Source organism: Clytia hemisphaerica, unplaced genomic scaffold (assembly GCF_902728285.1).
Source record: "Clytia hemisphaerica strain Z4C2 unplaced genomic scaffold, Clytia hemisphaerica genome assembly, whole genome shotgun sequence".
NCBI lineage: Eukaryota > Metazoa > Cnidaria > Hydrozoa > Leptothecata > Clytiidae > Clytia > Clytia hemisphaerica.
In genome coordinates, this window is record NW_027104146.1 from 1,654,413 (window position 1) to 1,672,092 (window position 17,680).

The window sequence follows — 17,680 nt, forward strand, 5'->3', positions numbered from 1 at the left end:
GAAGGGTTTGAAGTCTCATCGGTTGAAAACTTGAAAATTACCAATCCGAAAGAAATCGTCAGAATGTCCTACCTTTAAATCATTCGGATGATTGTGCGACCATGCTAATAACATTGAAGCGAACAGATCACCAGTACCGGTGAAGACAGCATCCAACCTCGGTATCTGAAGCTTTATATATTGTTTCAAATCTAAATAAAAATGAGAGATGGTACAGTTAAACCAAAGTATAGAGTGGCCAATCATAAAAAGTACCGAATGAAATATCTAAAAACTAAACATTACGAATAAACGCATTCGATTAAAGGTATTTCGTTTAATGGAAATATTTGCCATTTTGATATGGCGTGGTTGCTGTACAATTATATAAAAGGTCACGAACTAAAGACTTTACACTCTAGCTTTGTTTAGGAAGAGGTAATATAACAATACCGTTTTTATTGGAAGCCATAAGAACGAGGTTCGGTTTATTTTCAAAATGTGTGCTGGTCAAAACAACAGTTTCCGGTCCTTTTGCATGAAGTGCTTTCATAGCCTGAAAGGAATTTAAAGGAAAGGTTTGGAATTCGAAGTCCAAAAATTGGGCTCTTCAAGAAAAAATTTGAATATGGGGGGGGTGGAAGATATAACATTTTTTGGAAATTTACCCCCGGATATAGTGAATTTTGACCCCCCCTGCAGACAAGCATCAGTTGACCCCCCCCCCCCGCAGACATTCAAAATCACCCCTAATCAGAGCCAGCTTACCTCTAAAACAAGGCAAGTTTTGCAGATTTTTCACTACCCCCGGACAAAATATCCAATATATCCTCCAACCTCCCCATGTACAAAAATTTTCTGGAAGAGCCCATTGTATTTTAATCTACCTTAAGGGAACTATTTTTTGCGGGAACTAATTTTTGCGGCTCGCAGTTCAAGATTTAATTATTTAATATTTGCGGGAACTTAATTTTGTGGATTTCTCACTTGAAAGAAAATTAGAGCCGTACTGTGAATTATTCGACCTTTGTTTTTCGCATTTGAAAAATTTTGCGGGATCTTAATTTTACGGGCCTAAATCCGCAAAAACCGCAAAATTTAGTTCCGCAAAAGTTAGTTCCCTTAAGGTACTCTCACTTTGAGAGTTGTAAAAAGACCCCTTCATGTTCATTCAAACGCTCAATTTTAAAAACTAGTATTCGAGGAGAAGCTCAATTGGAGAATAAACAAGAAAAAGGAAATTGCATACTGCTGTTTGAAAATGGCTGGTTGAAAGAATAATGTAAGTATGGTGAAGAAGTGTTGGAAATAAACAAAAAACATTTTAATGAAAAATTTGCTACCTGGAAAGCATCTTCTTCATTCTTGATTTTCATTCCAGTCAGTAATCTAAAAAAACAACAACAAAAGAACATGCCAAATGATATGATGAAGGTACAATAGACGGAAGGCAAAAATTGCTCTCGTGATCAGACCATTCTAAAAGGAAAGAAACTAACAAAAAAGTGCAACACATAAAGAGTAGGAAGAAACTCAAGTAAGCCGCGATAATATGCATTGACAACATCTGACAACAGTACTAACTCTGCTTCGAACTGGTTTGGAGTTAAGACATCTGCAAAAGGGACCACCTCATCTCGATAAATTGGTAAAAGTTCTTGAGGTACATACTAGGAAAAAAAATAATAAAACGTAAGTAAGTTTTTCTTTGACATTAGAACTTGGATACAGATGAGAAAAGAAATACTTGTTTACTAGATGGCCGTGTAAACCAGTTTAAAGGAAATTTCGCATGGTATATAGCTGAAATAAAACCGAAATATAAATTCTGAACTTACAAATTTCCCATCATCTCCCATGACAGGATCACAAACTAAACAAAAAGTTGGAAAATACCTTTTGAAAAACTTAGATAATTAACAAAAAATATCCAAAACATTTTCTGCTAACCCATGACCTATTCGACATACATGCAGAATTACTCTTTTTTTCTTGCTTTTTTGTTGTTCAATCAATAATAAAAAAATCCAACCATAAATCAAATCTTTGTTCTTTTCCTTTAGTTGTTTGTACACTTGACAAATTTCTCTCAAAAATGTTGGGTCGCCACAATAACCTACCAAAATAAAGAATGATAGAAGTCGTCAACTATTTTCAATTGGTTTCGATTGTAATATACCTTAACCTTTAGGAAAAAATAAACTGAAAACATCACTTCTTACCAGTCAATAAATGGGAATAAAAATGAATATCATTTTTCTTTAATCCATCAAACAAGGTCTTCAATTCATTTGCCAAAAGAACTTGCCCTTGGAAACATTTATAACCTAGAAAAATTCGTAGAAAGTTTAAAAACCAATTTTCAAAAGACTGAGAGCAATTTGAAAGTAAGAAGCACAAAATCCATTGAAATCTAAACTTCAGTTAAAATTTAATTATTGACAAACGAAAGTAAAATTCTTTTTGAATTGCTTTTTGTTTTCTTATTCCTCTTTCTCTGAGATTGTATTATCAGATTCTATTCAAATTTATAAAAACCTTGAAAGATTCTTAACCTGTGTGATTACAAAGCTGTACAGAGTTCACAGCATCCACATCAAAGCCAAGAACCTGAAAATACAATAAGGAAAAGCACTTACAGTTAGACCTGAAGTGTTTTTGCAAGAACATTAGATAGTACCATAGTATAAGAAAGCCGCGGCTGGAATATGTACCACATTGTCTTCTCAGTTAATTGGTGTCTCTTCCGAGCTTTATACTCAAGATTGTCAATTTTGGTAGATCAATTTTCCTTACAAGACGATTCAAATTTTAACAAATTTGTATTCAAGATTTTCGCTTTTTTTGCGTTTGGCAAATTTTACTTTCTGAATTTTCATGGAGATAGAACAGTAGAAATTCAAATGTTATCATTCCAGCCGCGGCTTTCTTATACTATGATAGTACTTTAGTCAGAACAATTCTCACAAGATTCGCTTTTTGCGTTTTGGCAAATTTTTACCTTTTTCATGAAAACATAACGGGACTCCCCAGATCACATGAAATTGCTAAATCCACATCTACAAAAACTTTTTAAGATTTTCGGCTAAAAATAACCTTTAAATTTGCTATTGGTGACAAAATTTGGCATTTCCAGTGCCATTTCTGACTGAGTTTTTTTTGGGGGAAATAAATTCATGTTAACTGTTAAAATCTGATTTTCAGGCTAAAAAAACACTGTAAATTTGTTATTTTTGACAAGAGTTTGCATTTCAGACACAAACTTTAAAAGGAAATCTATAAAAAAGACAAAAGAAAATGTTTGCCATACAAATATCTCAAGACTGAAACCATGGGTTGCCGTGAAATTTTCACAAGAAAACCTTTAATGATTAAGGAAGACTTTGAATTAAAAAACCATGTTATCACATAAATGCAAAAGAAAAGAAATGAAAAGTGTTTGAAAATGTTCTTATAAAAACACTTCTAAATCATTTCTAAGTTTGACCATGATTTTCTCATTTGGTTGGTCCATGAAAAGAGGATGCATCATTGTAGGATTATCTTGTCAAAAAATTTGTCGTTGAATGTTATTTCATTGGTCTGGATCAGCATGGTTGCATTTTCTTGCTTCAAAAAGATTACATCATCAAAAGACAACAAGAATTAATTTTGGCTCGTGTTAAAAATCAGTCTAAAATTGAACTACTTCTATAAATGATTGAGTGAGATCACTAAACTTTTTCGGTCCTGTACTGGTAGATCTCTACCTAGGGAGCACAGGGTAACCCCGATCTGCCCCTGTTTTTTATCCTGCTCTGGATCTGTCTGGATTTTCATTTTTTAGCTGGGATGTATGCACATTTGAAATCAAAAAATATTTGAAAATTTGAAGTAACATGAGTGATGGTTCTAAGGAAAGTTCAAATTTTGAGTTCAAATTTTCATATTGTCTAAAACTTTTGCGTTTAATCCATTAATTTCTTGGTCCTGTACTGGTACCGTCAACTGCTCTAACTTGGGACGATTGGTTGAAACATGGGACTGGTTGATATCTGGTCTGTATTTTCACTTACTGTTAAATCTCTTTGACAACAAATTTGCTTTCGTGTATTTCTTAATACGCCGTTCATTAAGTCAAATCAAATGACTTTGGAGGTTCGGTGAAATGATGGCCAAATTGCCGTCCCATGTTTTGTCAGATAGTCCCAAGTTAGAGCAGTTGACAGTATTCTATTTCTATTTCTAGCTACCCTAACTTCGTGTAATGCCAACATACCTTGTCTAATTCCGTCAAAGCAACTATCTGGTCTGCAAAGTAATGAAAGTAATTTTTTAAACAATTTTAAAAAACAATTTTACAAGAACAATGAGGCTCAAAATCACCAAAAAATAAGAACAATTTAGGAACAATGCTGAGCCTGAAATTACTCAATTTCAAGCAATTTAGGTGTCGAAGTAGTAAAACTTGGGTATAGTGCCTAAAATACCTAAATTACAACCTATAAATAAGAACATTTAAAAAAAATTTAAGGCTCAAAGTGCCAAAAAAAAAAAAAAAAAATTAGCCGAGCCATCAGCAAAATTTTATTGGCTCTTATAAAAAAAAAGTGTATATAACAACTATCTGGTCTTTTAAATGTTTATGAATAAACCTTCTGAATAAGCTGTTAATAAAAATACATAGCTACAACATTTGAAATCAAAAAAATATTTGAAGTTTTAAAACGGAGTTCGTTCAATCGTTCATTTTACACCGGACTTTCGCGTGTCCGGTGTTTGTTAAGTCCGGTGCGTCAGCAGGGTCCTTTTGATCGTTTGGCGGTTCTATTCCCAGGAGAATGATTTACCGCCAGCCAAATAAGGATTATCTTTGTACCTTCGCGGGTGATTTTTCAGCTTGAGTTTATGTCTAATGTTATGGTTTTTTAAAGTGCTTGTTCTAAGAGATGAGCGAATTTGATTATTTCTAGTTTTCAAAAGAAGCAAATTTTTAATCTTTCTTCTACAAGATTACACTTTAACATAATGTCAATTGTGCATGTATTTTTGCATATGTTTTGCATAATTTCTAAGGGAATTTCACCACTGCAAATTGGCCACCATAGTTTTTGCATACAATTCAATATGGCGGATGGAAAGGAAAGGCCAGGGGATGTCAATCGCAAAATTCGATTACCGAATCAATCAAACTTAATCAAAGCCAATCTAATAATTGATTTTCGATTAGCCGAATTGATTGAACGCCAATCGAATTTCACATGTTTTTTTTGATTAGATTCGATTGACGTTCGCTTAGTTTCGATTAGTTTCAATTAGCTTCGATTGCATATACTTTTCGATTGATTCAATTAGTTCGATTGATGTTCGATAAATTCCATTTATGTTCGATTGGCATTCGATCAAATTTTGTTCCGTTTTTTTTGTAATTTCGATTTTTGTGGTTCCGTATCTCCTCTATACCGCCGGCCTGTTTTAAGCGCCTTCCTTAATATAAGAGCTTCACTGTAATCTCAAGTTTCGAAATAAGCGCCTCCCCCAATAAGCCCCGCTATCCAATAACCGCCGGATTGATCGAGTGCGGCCTGCGTATTACGTGGGAACCAAACCCACAGAACTATCTCAGTAGTAATAATTAAAGACACTCCAGAAATATAAATAAAATCTTAAGTTCGAAATTAGCGCTGAAATAGGATACAAACGGTATTGCGGAATTCGGAAATCGGGCAAAATTTCTTCTGTATTTCAGAATTCTGATATTTTTTCGGTATCGGAAATCCATGAATTTTTGCTTCCAAATATTTGTATCATAAGTTTTTTATCCCCCTTTTTTGGAATTCTTTACACATGAAAAATCAAAAGTGAAACATTAGTCGAAACGAGGAAAAATACCCTAAAAAATCGGTATCGGTGGCAGGAATTTTTAAAACTTTGGCAAAAACATTCGGTATTTCGGAAATCACCCATTTTTGCCTAAGTTAGCAACTCCAGAAGATTTTTCAAGTTTTAATTTTTTTTTCAAAATCTATCCTATCTTGTAGAGCTTTGAAAAAGAAAGAAAATGAGGGGTCATAGGCCTCCAGAGGATTAGTGGTTGTAAAGATATTCAAATTTTAGTGTCAAAAATTTGACTAAGAATGTCAATAAAAGGTTACGAAAATAGCTTGGAAAATTTCGAAAAATGTGGTCAAAAAAGAAAAAAAGAAATTTTCCATCATGCTTCTTAAATTTTGCATATCTCTTTTTCTAGTGTAGCTAGAGACCTCAAATTGGAGGAGAATTCTATTATATAAAAATATTGTAAAATATTTAGATATTTATCAAAAATAACGAAAGATATCTTTTTTTGAAAAAAGAAGAATTGCATTGTTTTATTTTTTTTTTGAGAAAAGCTTGGAAAAGGTGGAAATGAGTCAAAAAAGGTGGTAGACCCATTTTCAAGGGGCCTCTGGAAATGGGGAAGGAAAAACTTATGAGTAAAGAATAAGTTTTCTGAAGGAGAAGCCCAAATGAAAAGAAATCCATTCGGCAGAATAAAAACTTTTTTTTTTGGACATCCCATGCTAAAGAACAAAAAAGTTAAAAAAAACTACATGAAAAGAAAAAGAACAGAATTAGCGATTGTGATTTTTGAATTCCTCACCTTTTTTGATAAACATACAAAGTTTCAGCCTCCAAATACATTTTTCCTCCGTTTTCCAGACACATTTGTTTTTCGATAGTTGCAAATTTTTTTCTCCCGTCGGCAAACAATTTTCAAAATGTTGCAAAACGTTCGGCATTTTACCAATTTGCCGTCTAGCCCGTGTCCATAGTGTTATATACCGCTGGAAAGCTAAGATCACGGGCTTTCATTTAGTAAAAAACCGGAACGCTTTAGCATACATAGAAAAGAAGTTAGAAGGGTTCAAAGTTCACGGAAAAATGAAACATTTGGTTTGACGTCATGACTTCTGGAGTCGCTACCTAAGTACCCCCCCAGGAATTAAGCAAACATTCTTCCGCTAACTTCTTTTGGCGGGAAGGGAATTTCATGGTGGTGTTACAAAAAATCTTCCAAATTTTGCCCGCAAAATTTAAACTTTTTTAAAAGTAAAATCGAAGTTGATCGAACGTTAATCGAAGTTGATCGAACGTTAAGGGGTCAGTCACAAATTGATTTTAAAGTTAGAAGAACGTCAATTGACGTATATGGGTTAAAGGTTGTTGACGTTTTTCAGAAACATCGATTTTTCATTCCATGCCAAATATTACTTCTCGCCATGTTTCTGTTTGATCGCTTCGTTTGTTTTGAAAACCAAAACAAACGGCCCAATGTTTATGTCTTTTCTTTGTTTGACGGCCCGAACGGCACTTGAATTTTTGCAGATGGCCGTTCTTTCTGTTGCTACATACTACGGAGATAATTGATTACGGGAATTTTGTGAACAAGTTTAGAAATTATCTCTGTTTCTTTTTTTTTCAAATATAAACTATGCGAGCCGTAGTGAAAATCAAGATGGCTAACGAAACAGCAATGAAGGCAGTTTTTATCGATTTTCGAGGATATCAAGGTGTTTGACGTTTTTGGGTGTGGGTGGGTGGGTCAGCTTTTAAAACGTCAATTGACGTTCTTCTAACCTAGAATCAATTTGTGACTGACCCCTAATCGAAGCTCGTCAAACTCAATCGAAACCAATCGAATTTCACATGTTTTTCGGTTTCGATTAGAATTCGATTGGCGTTCGATCAATTCGGCTAATCGAAAATCAATCATTCGATTGGATTCGAGTAAATTCGATTAATTTGATTGGTTCGATTGGTAATCGAACTTTCGTTCGATTGACATCCCCTGGGAAAGGCAAAAAGGTCTATTGTGGGTGAAATACATATAAAAAATTAATACCTGTAAAGGAAATGTTGCAGACTTATTTCCTACATATCCTGATACAACATGGCTTTGTATTGATAGAACTCTTTTTAAAGTCATGACTCGGTAAAAGATAAAGTCTGGATTTGTGAGCACANCACGAAACGCCTGCATGGCATCACGGGAAATTTCTAGGAAATAGAAAATAGAGGTAATGCTGCTCGCCCAAACATTAAAAAAACATACCCGAACTAATGTAGAACGGCAAATCATGTCTTAAAAACTTCTTTTTCTCATTCCTGATAAATGTATTGTCTTCGTACACAGGCATGGTGTAAAAGAGGTCACCCAAATTGTGAAATACTTTGTGTCGCCAACTGCGTTGCTGCAAACACTTGAGGTGATTTATTGTTTGACTAGAGAGTTTGACGATATCCTCCTTCTTCATCTCTCGGCAAAGTTTTGCCAAACGACACATTTGGATTTCGGAGATCTCTTTCTCTAAAAAAATAAGAGATGAATTTTACTATTACAATCCTTTTATAAGCAATAGGATGGTGAAAACTTTGAGAAATTTTCATTCCTTTTAAAAAAAATTAAAGGTAGTGTCTTGTTTAAAAAAACCCCATTTTTGGACATTGAGCCAAGCCTGTTCATAAAACATGATAATTTTAATTCTTTCTGCTTCCTTATGAAAATCGGAGAATTGATTGAATTGAAAAGCGTTGAAAGAAAAGGGATGAGATCTCTTTCTTGACATGATACTATCTACTTTAATGTCAGAAAAATTGGCGTCCAGAAAATTTCGCGAGTAAGACAATTCGCAAAATTTCGCGTGTTTTGATGGAATTTAGTTTCGCGAATCGACAAGATTAATTCATTTTGCAGGAAATTATTTTCGCAAAATTGGATTCTCCCACACTAAAACACTGGTAAAATAAGCTAAAAAGCGTGTTTTTCTGTTCTAATAAGCAAAATTTGACTAAGAAAACCTGAAAACTCTGTCTCGTAGGAATCAATTTTCGCGAATGAGCCAAAAGATTTTTTCGCGACTATTTCATTTCTTGAATTGAGGGGTCATTCGCGAAATTCGCGAAATTTTCTGGACGCAAAATTTTCTGACCTTAAAGTACTCAATTATCCATAACGAGTCATTAAAATGTATCAACTAACCTTTAAGCATATCGTAGAATTCATCAATACCTGGTAAAAAAGAATAACAAAACAGTTTATGTGCTATAAAAGTAGGCAATACTATTCTTTTCTCCCAAGGTCGTAAAATGCCCACTAATGAAAGTTCATTTTACCTTCATCATCATTGTCCATTCTTCTCATTATTAACATGACCATCACCTTCGGGAGCACACTGACCTGATGCTGCTGAAAAGAAATAGAAAAATCAGTCCGTTAACATTAACCGTAAGCTATTTACATAATGTTTGGTAACAACTAGTTTCATATCTATAAATGTAGGCAATAATATTGAAGTATTCATACTGCTTCATTGTTATATCTCTTAATAAACCTAAAATCTCAGAATAATGCCTACTTTAAAAAAGGCTTTAAACCTTGTACCTTCATTATGATTGTCATTCTCATTGACGTACGTACATTCAGGTACGGAAGCCTGATCTGATGATTCTGAAAAGAAATCGAAGATAATCAGTCGGTTAAAATCAACCTTCAGCTATTTAGTAGGGGATACTATTGAAGTATTCATACTGTTTTATTGAGTTTTATCTCTTAACCCTTTGAGTGCCAGGGTCCTTTTTTCTAAGTTTTTTTTAAAAAATCGCTAGTTCAAACTTTAAGGGCTTATATCTCCTGATCTAGAAGGAATTAGAAGCTCGTATATAGCTCGTTGGATAGCTTAGAGTCTCTTCTTTCTTTTGGGCGCCTTCGGCGCCGCCCGATTTAGGAAGGGCGTGGTGGGCGGCGGCCAAGGGGGGGGTAGGTTAGGGAATTAAAGCAGTCAGGCCCGCTGCGCGGACCTGACTGAACTGATGAAAAGGTGCCCAGTGGTAAAATTTCAAATCAATTCAACTAGAAGACAGAATAAAGTAAAACAGGGCCAAATTTGGAGGTTCTTGGATCACTCGTTGACCAAAAATAGTCAAAAAACGGTCAGAATCTCAAAAAAGTGAATTTTTGTCAATTTTTTGCATTTTTTTGACTTTTTTGCTTAAAATTTCGCTGGAAAGACTCACTTTTGAATTTTTTTTTGCTTGACCATAAAGGAAAATCTAATTCCTACGAGTTCGACCAAAAATAACGATTTCTAACTCAAACTGGGCATTACAGGAGGGCTTCGCCCTCCTATATAGCCCATGTCGTATATATACGACATCGGCACTTAAAGGGTTAATAAACCTAAAGTCTCAGAATAATGCCTACTTTAAAAAACGCTTTACACCTCGTACCTTTAGCATGATTGTCATTCTCATTGACGTACGTACATTCAGGTACGGAAGCCTGATCTGATGATTCTGAAAAGAAATCGAAAAAAATCAATCGGTTAAAATCAACCTTCAGCTCTTTAGTAGGGGATACTATTGAAGTATTCATACTGTTTTATTGAGTTTTATCTCTTAATAAACCTAAAGTCTCAGAATAATGCCTACTTTAAAAAAGGCTTTAAACCTTGTACCTTCATTATGATTGTCATTCTCATTGACGTACGTACATTCACGTACGGAAGCCTGATCTGATGATTCTGAAAAGAAATTGATCAGTTAAATTGAACCATCAGCTATTTACACACGTTTGGTACCATTAGTTTGTATACAAAAGAATTTTTAAAAACTTCATTTCGAGTGCTATCACTCGTCAGGAAGCTAAAAATTCATAGATATTTCGACATAAATAAACTCAAAATTTTGAAATTAATCGTACCGACTGGTGAATCAGTGGTTTCGCACGACGATGATTGGAGTTCATTTGACGATACTAAAATGGAATAAATACTGAGTTCAATCCCACAATCCTTTTCGTCTTACTTCAAAAGTCGTGAAAGTTATTACTTGTTCTTTGTAATTGAGTGTAATTTGCGTGCAAGCGTAATAAACGCAAAGGGTGATGGGATTGAATTTCAGTCAAACATAAAAATCAATGTCTATTTTTAGATTCGCGACAGTATGCTATTACAACAAAAGCTTTCCAAGGAAACTAGAACTCTTCCCAAGTCGCGGCGGGAAATTTTCGCTATGAAAATGCGCATCAAATTTTTCGGACCTAGTGGAACCACGGCAAATTTCGGAAAAGCCGTACAAAGATGGTAGACATTGCTACAGCATTTTAAAAACAAACTGATCAAAGAGAATTTCAGTTGGTGTTTGGTTGTTTTTTTTTGTGTTTAGGGAACTGATATTTCAGAAGAGTAATTGGAAATTATTTATGTTGTTTAACTAGCCGTATTGTATAAGGGTTGTGAAGCGATCCAGACTCCACCTCAATTCGCAAGTTGCTAGCAAAATAAGGAAAACTATTTAAATTTATTTTTCAGCGTTAATAAGAAGATAATTTGAAACATGGCTGAAACTCTCTTGAATATCGGGCAGCAAAAGAACGTGGAACTGTGTTCTCGATTTTGCGAGTTATGTTAGTTCGCTAGTCTTGAAAAAGGTATTATGTACACCGGATATTTTTTGTTCTCATTCCATTAAGTTATTTTGTCTTTCACTTTTATTGAGAATATATAATAAATAAAAAGACTATAATTATTACGCACGGAGCGAGCGTAAGCGAGCGGAGTGCGACTCTTTTGGCAAACGCATGCGCGTAAGCAAAATTTACAAAATTTCAATGATATGCGGGTACTAAAAATGAAAATTCAGTTTTTTTTCACGATTTTTTTCGTCTAGACGCTATTCCGCCGTGTTTAGCCTCTGAAATGTTTCAACTTTGAAAATTTCGTGAAAATTTGCGTTTTTTGAGATGAAGTCGTTGCAGTGTCAATCTTTCGCAAATTTAAAAACCCACTTTCCCTTGAAAAAAATTGACGTTTTTTGTTTTTTTGGGACCCTTGGGGCACAAGGTACCTGTTGACCGCAAAAATTTCAAAATTCGCGAATTGACCGTTGATAACATTAGGGGTAAAGGGACCCAATGACGTCACGGGTTTGGGAAAAACTTCAAAATGCGATATCTCGGGTTTCAAGAAGATTTGGGAGGTCGTTGACCCCTCATTCTATCGGAAATTTTATGGGGAATCAGATGGGAGGGTTTATAAGGCTTGAGTAGGACTTTCAAATTTGGCTGAATTTAGCCATTTTCAGTTGATGACGTCATCAAAACAAAAAAATGCGATAACGTGAGATTGGAAAGGAGTTGGGAAATGGCTAACCCCTCTTTGGATCGGGAATTTTATATGGAATGATGAGATGGGAGGGTTTATAAGGCTTGAGTAGGACTTTAATTTGGCTGGACTTTTAACCATTTTCAGTTGATGACATCAAAACAAAAAAAATGCGATAACTCGAAATTGGAAAGGAGTTTGAAAATGGCTAACCCCTCTTTGGATGGATCGGAAAATTTATTGAGAATGCAATGAGAGAGGGGTGTTATGAGGCTTTAGGACGACTTTAAATAAAAATTGGCTAACATTTGGGTAGGCGATGTGAGAAAATCAAAACAAAACAGCCGAAAAGAACTGAACTCTCGGAATAGTTAATTGGAAAACATAAAAAAAAACTTTTTGATGAGCTCTTATTCTATTCTTTCCAAAAAGTCAGTGAAATTAAATCTGATGAAATATAAAGAAATTATTACAAAACTACTCGACACACGACACATTCAGCTTTCGCCACTTTCGTTCGTGAAAACCAAACAATTTTTTTACCAATGCATGTATAAAATCTTGAAATTCTTTAATACTTGTCACGAATGCGAATATTTTCCATAACAAAACAAGGGGAATTCATATCAATGTCTTTGATTTAAAGCTGGTAACGAGAGATTTTTGTAAAAGGTCTCTCGAGTCTCTCCCAATCCTCTACAAAACTGTGTTGACTTTTCAGCATCAATTCTTCAACAATCAACACTTTTTACTTCCAAAATTCGACACGTTTACAGCTTGACGATTGTTGAATTAAAGTCGAGAAGTTCCCCTATTAGTTTTTGTTGCAAAAATGTTGTTTCACCCAGCATCGAAACAAAAACATTGAAAAGTGTGTTAATCTGATAGAGAAACGCAATGATGAAGAATTTCTTCTCAATCGAAAAAATACAATACATCTTCTTTTTCTGTGTATAATCAATTCCTTGGTATAATGTATAATAATTTCACATCTCTGAAAAAGGTGGCTGCATTTATTTTGAACCTTCTGGATCGAAAAATGTTTTCTTTATTTTGATGTGCATAATTTTGGTGGGAATTTGTCGAATCTTTTTGTTCGAATCTAACATTCGAATCTAACAAGATTTTCGAACAAAAACATTCGAAATTATAGAGACCCGGAAGTTATTTTTCATTTTTTAACTTTGGAATTTTTGCTTCCTTTAGCTTTCCGAGTTGTTTTTGATTTTCTAAATCGGGAAATTGTGCTTCCTTTAACTATCCGAGTTATTTTTCCTTTTTTAACTCAGGAATTTTTGCTTTCTTTAACTTTCTGTAAATAGATTTATGTTACACTGGCCAAATAAAAAGGCTCGCCTCGTAAAATTTCTGGTGACGGCATTTAGGGCCAAAATAACGTCATCATCACAACATTCGCAGTATTTTGAGTTTTGATCCGTTTGAAGTTGTAATTTTTAGATTTATGGAATTTTAGATTTTCGGAATTTCTTTGAGATCTGGGATTTTCGAAAAAGAAAAGTATGATATTCTTTTGAGCAGCGGATTGATAGCCTCCGCCTCTTCTTACATAACTAATGCAGTGGGCTCTCTCTTTGAATCCCTTTCGCTTTGCGAACACGAGACTCGTTCTCCGTGCGTAACCCCTTTTACGATTGATGAACAATTTAAAGATTTGTACAAATTTATCAATATTTTGCATTTTGAAATTATATTTATAAAAATGAATAGAGAATTATATTTAACATTTAATAAATCCAAAATCCCACGGAAAGTACCCAAGGTGATTGTGTGTGAAAAATAATGATCAGGACTTGTAATTTAGGAATATCGATTCGATTCAAAAAGGTTTCTAAGAGATTCTCTACCTCTACCTCTTTTGGTAAAATTCTGCACAGCTGACTATCTTTAAATCGAATTTATATTATTCGAATGTCTTAACAGCTTGAAGAGGTTGGACATCTCACTCGAATACAAATTAAATAATTAAGAACCCCCAGCTACGGGAATATAACTTAACAATATATGTAAATAGGTTAATCGTTATAGTAACTATATTAGCCTGGATATCCAAGCTGTAAACTATTTCACAGTCTAGTTTTTGATATTTTTAGGTTTGGTTTACAGCCTGGTCTCCCTAGAGCGATTTGCATTCTCTTTAAGAGAATGCAGTCCGCTTGCTTGCGCTCATTTCGCTAAAGCCGTAAGGGCCAATCTACACAGCGCGGAGCAATTCTAAAGCAAAAATAGGATAGTCCTCCAGTTGCTAGTGAAGATAGGGCTTTCTGTTACATGAAAACATGAAAAAGAAGAAAACAGAAGACAAGTTCATTTTCCAAGAAAACATGGTTTGTCATGATAATGCATGCAAACTTTTTTATGGACTTTGGTGTAATCTTTGGATGTTTTAAATAGTTTTAGATCTTGTAAGACTGCTTTTTATTAATTTCTGTTTTGCTGCCCTGGGTTGGCTAGGAAACATGGGTTTTCACTTTCATTCTCTAGGGAGACCAAGCTCTATAATTTTAGAACTTTGTATGTTGAGGTAATTTTTGTTTTTTCTAAAATTTTGAGCTTGGATATCCAGGCTATAACTATATAAGTATCCTGAAGCAGAAATATAACAATAAAATTAATAATTTGTTTTTTGAATAAATTCATTACATTGAACAGAACTATTAGCATTGAAAAACAAAGCTGACAAAAAAGTGTAAATCGGAACGATATCTTTTCTTTTTGCTATCTTCTATCTAAAATGATAACGAAGAAAGAAATAGCAAAATTTTAGACTTTATAACTTTAGATATCGATAACGAGGATACAACAGTGCCTAAAAACACCTTGAGGAATCGCCGTGGCGGGAAGAAACGGGATGAACGCCTCCACGACCTTGAGGAGAAAGTGGAGAACCTGCAGCAAAAATTACAAATGATAGACGCGCGCAATAAATAGCATAATTTATTTCTAAGTAAAAATCCAACGATAAATATATAATCAAAACCATAATCAGAACTTGACTACTTATTATTTATTATAAAACCATAATACAGATTAACGCTTCTTATGAGTGATTAGAATTAGATTTCTATTTATTAGATGATTAAAAAAAAACATGAAATAACCGACCAAAATTTTTACCAAAAGTTTTACTTGGACCGCTTGGTGAAAGAGAACTAAATTAGTTTTTGAAACGCACGATTGAATTTATAAAAGTGATAAAAAATAAATAAGGTTTATGAGATAAACGTAACGTAATGTTGTATATGCGATGTTCGTTGTATCGATCATGGTATGGGCGGTCTCGGTGGTCATGGTAAGTGTGGTGGCGGGAGTCGTGGTAGGGGCGGTGTGAGCGGTCGTTATAAGAGCTGTGTGAGCGGTCGTCGTAAGAACGGTGTGAGCGGTCTTCGTAGGGGTGGTGTCGACGGTTGTTTGTGTGATGTGTGTGATTGTCGGTGTGTCGGTTGGGGTGTTGTCTGCAGTCGTTGGGGCGTTGTTGGCGGTCGTTTGGGCGGTGGTTGCTGTTGTCGGTTATTTTCTGCTCTCTTAAATTGTTGCGCGTGTCTATCATTGTAAATTTTAATTTTTGATGTAGGTTCTACACTTTCTCCTCAAGCTCGTGGAGGCGTTCAGCCCGTTTCTTCCGGCGACGGCGATTCCTCAGGGTGTTTTTAGGCACTGTTGTTTCCTCGTTATCGATATCAGAGGAGGCTGACTGACAAAGTTCACGTGAATCCATAGTGTTTTATTTAGATATTTATAAATAGAAAAAACAATAGATAACAAGCATGGTCCTTAAATTGTCAACCTTAGTAAGGGAAAATACTTAATACAACATTCTCAAAAGTTTAAGATGGAACACTTGTCACAAAAGTTAATTCGCTTTAATTTTGCAATTTCTTTATGCTACCATATGGAAACTATTTTTTAAGGGCTCTCGTTAAATTACGCTGGTTTCCACATGGTATCAAAAAGTTTACTTACTTGGGAGTTTAGGATGTACACAAAACTTAGTAACCCTTTTACACAGGAAAAAAATTTCGATTTCGAAGGTTGGAAATTTTAAGTTTTCTTAGTTGGAAAAAAGATAAAATCCAATGGAAAATCCAACCTGGAAATGTGGGACACTCTCCAAGGTTGGAAATTTTGCATTTTCCATGGCTTGGAATTTTCAAAAATCCAGGTTGAAAAAAGCCAAAATCCAAATTTAACAAGGTTGGAATTTTCAAAAATCTAGGTGGAAAAAAGCCAAAATCCAAACCAAAAAAGGTTGGAATTTTCGAAAATCTAGGTTGAAAAAAGCCAAAATCCAAGCTAAACAAGGTTGGAATTTTTTAAAATTTAGTTGGAAAAAAGCCTAAATCCAAGTTCAACAATGTTGGATTTTTCGAAAATTCAGGTTGAAAAAAGCCAAAATCCAAAAAGTGATGGCAGAGATGTGGAAAAAGAGATCTTAAACAAGGTTTTTGTTTTTGTGAACAGTCACTCGCTAGCCTAGGCTCGATGGCTCCCGGTCAATCTCTCGTTATTGTTTGCACAGATAAGTGGTTGATCTTAGATCACTCACACAGCTCAGCAGGGCACTATTTGAAACTATGACACAAGTACCCTATGTGCTTCACTGTGCGAACTCACTGCAATTGACCGAGGCCGCTCCGAAGGGACGCCTCACCTGACGGAAACTTACAGATAAACCGCTCACATTATAGCATAATATCTAGGTTAGCTATACATCAAAACAGTTTTGAGCGAAAAATCGCTTGTGGTTTTTTCAAAGGACATGTGCAGAAAATGGTTAAAAAACTTAATTTCCACATGGATTTTTAACGTTTTCCAAACCGTTAGGAGAAACAAACATTTCCAACCCAAAAAGTCTAGTTTTCCAATCGAAAGAGTTTCAATTTCACAAAAATGTAATTTCCACATGGATTTTTAACGTTTTCCAAAATGTTTGGGAGAAACACAAATTTCCAACCCCAAAAGTCTAGTTTTCCAAGGAAGAGTCTCAATTTCACAAAAATGTAATATCCACATGGATTTTAACGTTTTCCAAACTGTTTGGGAGAAACACAAATTTCCAACCCCAAAAGTCTAGTTTTGCAAGGAGGAGTCTCAATTTAAAAAAATGTAATTTCCACATGGATTTTTTAGCCTTTTCCAAACTGTTTGGGAGAAGCACAAATTTCCGACGCAAAAAGTCTAGTTTTTCAACCCGAGGTATCAAATTTACAAAAATTTGTGTTTTCACATCGATTTTTGACCTTTTTTCCAAATCCCAAACTGTTTGGAAAATAACAATTTCCCACCCAAAAAGTCATGTTTTTCACCAGCCTTGGAAAATTGTAATTTCTACATGGTTTTTTCACCCTTGATTTTTCAAGGGCATTGGTTTATTCTACAAAACCTATGGGTAATTTACGTTTTCCAAATCAGCTTAAGGTAATCGCTCAAATTTCCAACCTTCAATTATAAAACCAAAATTTCCAACCCAAAAATATTGAATTTCCAACCTTAGAAATCGAAAAAATTTTCCTGTGTTAACATGAAGTCAATATGGAATTGTTTGAGAGAGTCCATCCTGC

The 17,680-nt window shown here is 34.7% G+C and overlaps 1 protein-coding gene across 1 annotated transcript in view; it reads right to left on the bottom strand.

Moving 5' to 3' along the window:
- Nucleotides 1-17,680, bottom strand: part of LOC136813906 (pyridoxal kinase-like) — a 217,365-nt gene continuing 199,685 nt past the window's right edge. Inside the window, exons 2-10 of the mRNA XM_067070410.1 lie at nucleotides 7,844-7,959; nucleotides 2,535-2,589; nucleotides 2,202-2,306; nucleotides 2,012-2,095; nucleotides 1,818-1,852; nucleotides 1,564-1,649; nucleotides 1,323-1,368; nucleotides 433-535; nucleotides 1-191 (exon numbers count right to left, since the gene is read on the bottom strand). Of these exons, the coding sequence (XP_066926511.1) occupies nucleotides 16-191; nucleotides 433-535; nucleotides 1,323-1,368; nucleotides 1,564-1,649; nucleotides 1,818-1,852; nucleotides 2,012-2,095; nucleotides 2,202-2,306; nucleotides 2,535-2,589; nucleotides 7,844-7,927 (774 nt within the window). The 5' untranslated portion in view covers nucleotides 7,928-7,959 and the 3' untranslated portion in view covers nucleotides 1-15. The remainder of the gene's footprint in view (nucleotides 192-432; nucleotides 536-1,322; nucleotides 1,369-1,563; nucleotides 1,650-1,817; nucleotides 1,853-2,011; nucleotides 2,096-2,201; nucleotides 2,307-2,534; nucleotides 2,590-7,843; nucleotides 7,960-17,680) is intronic.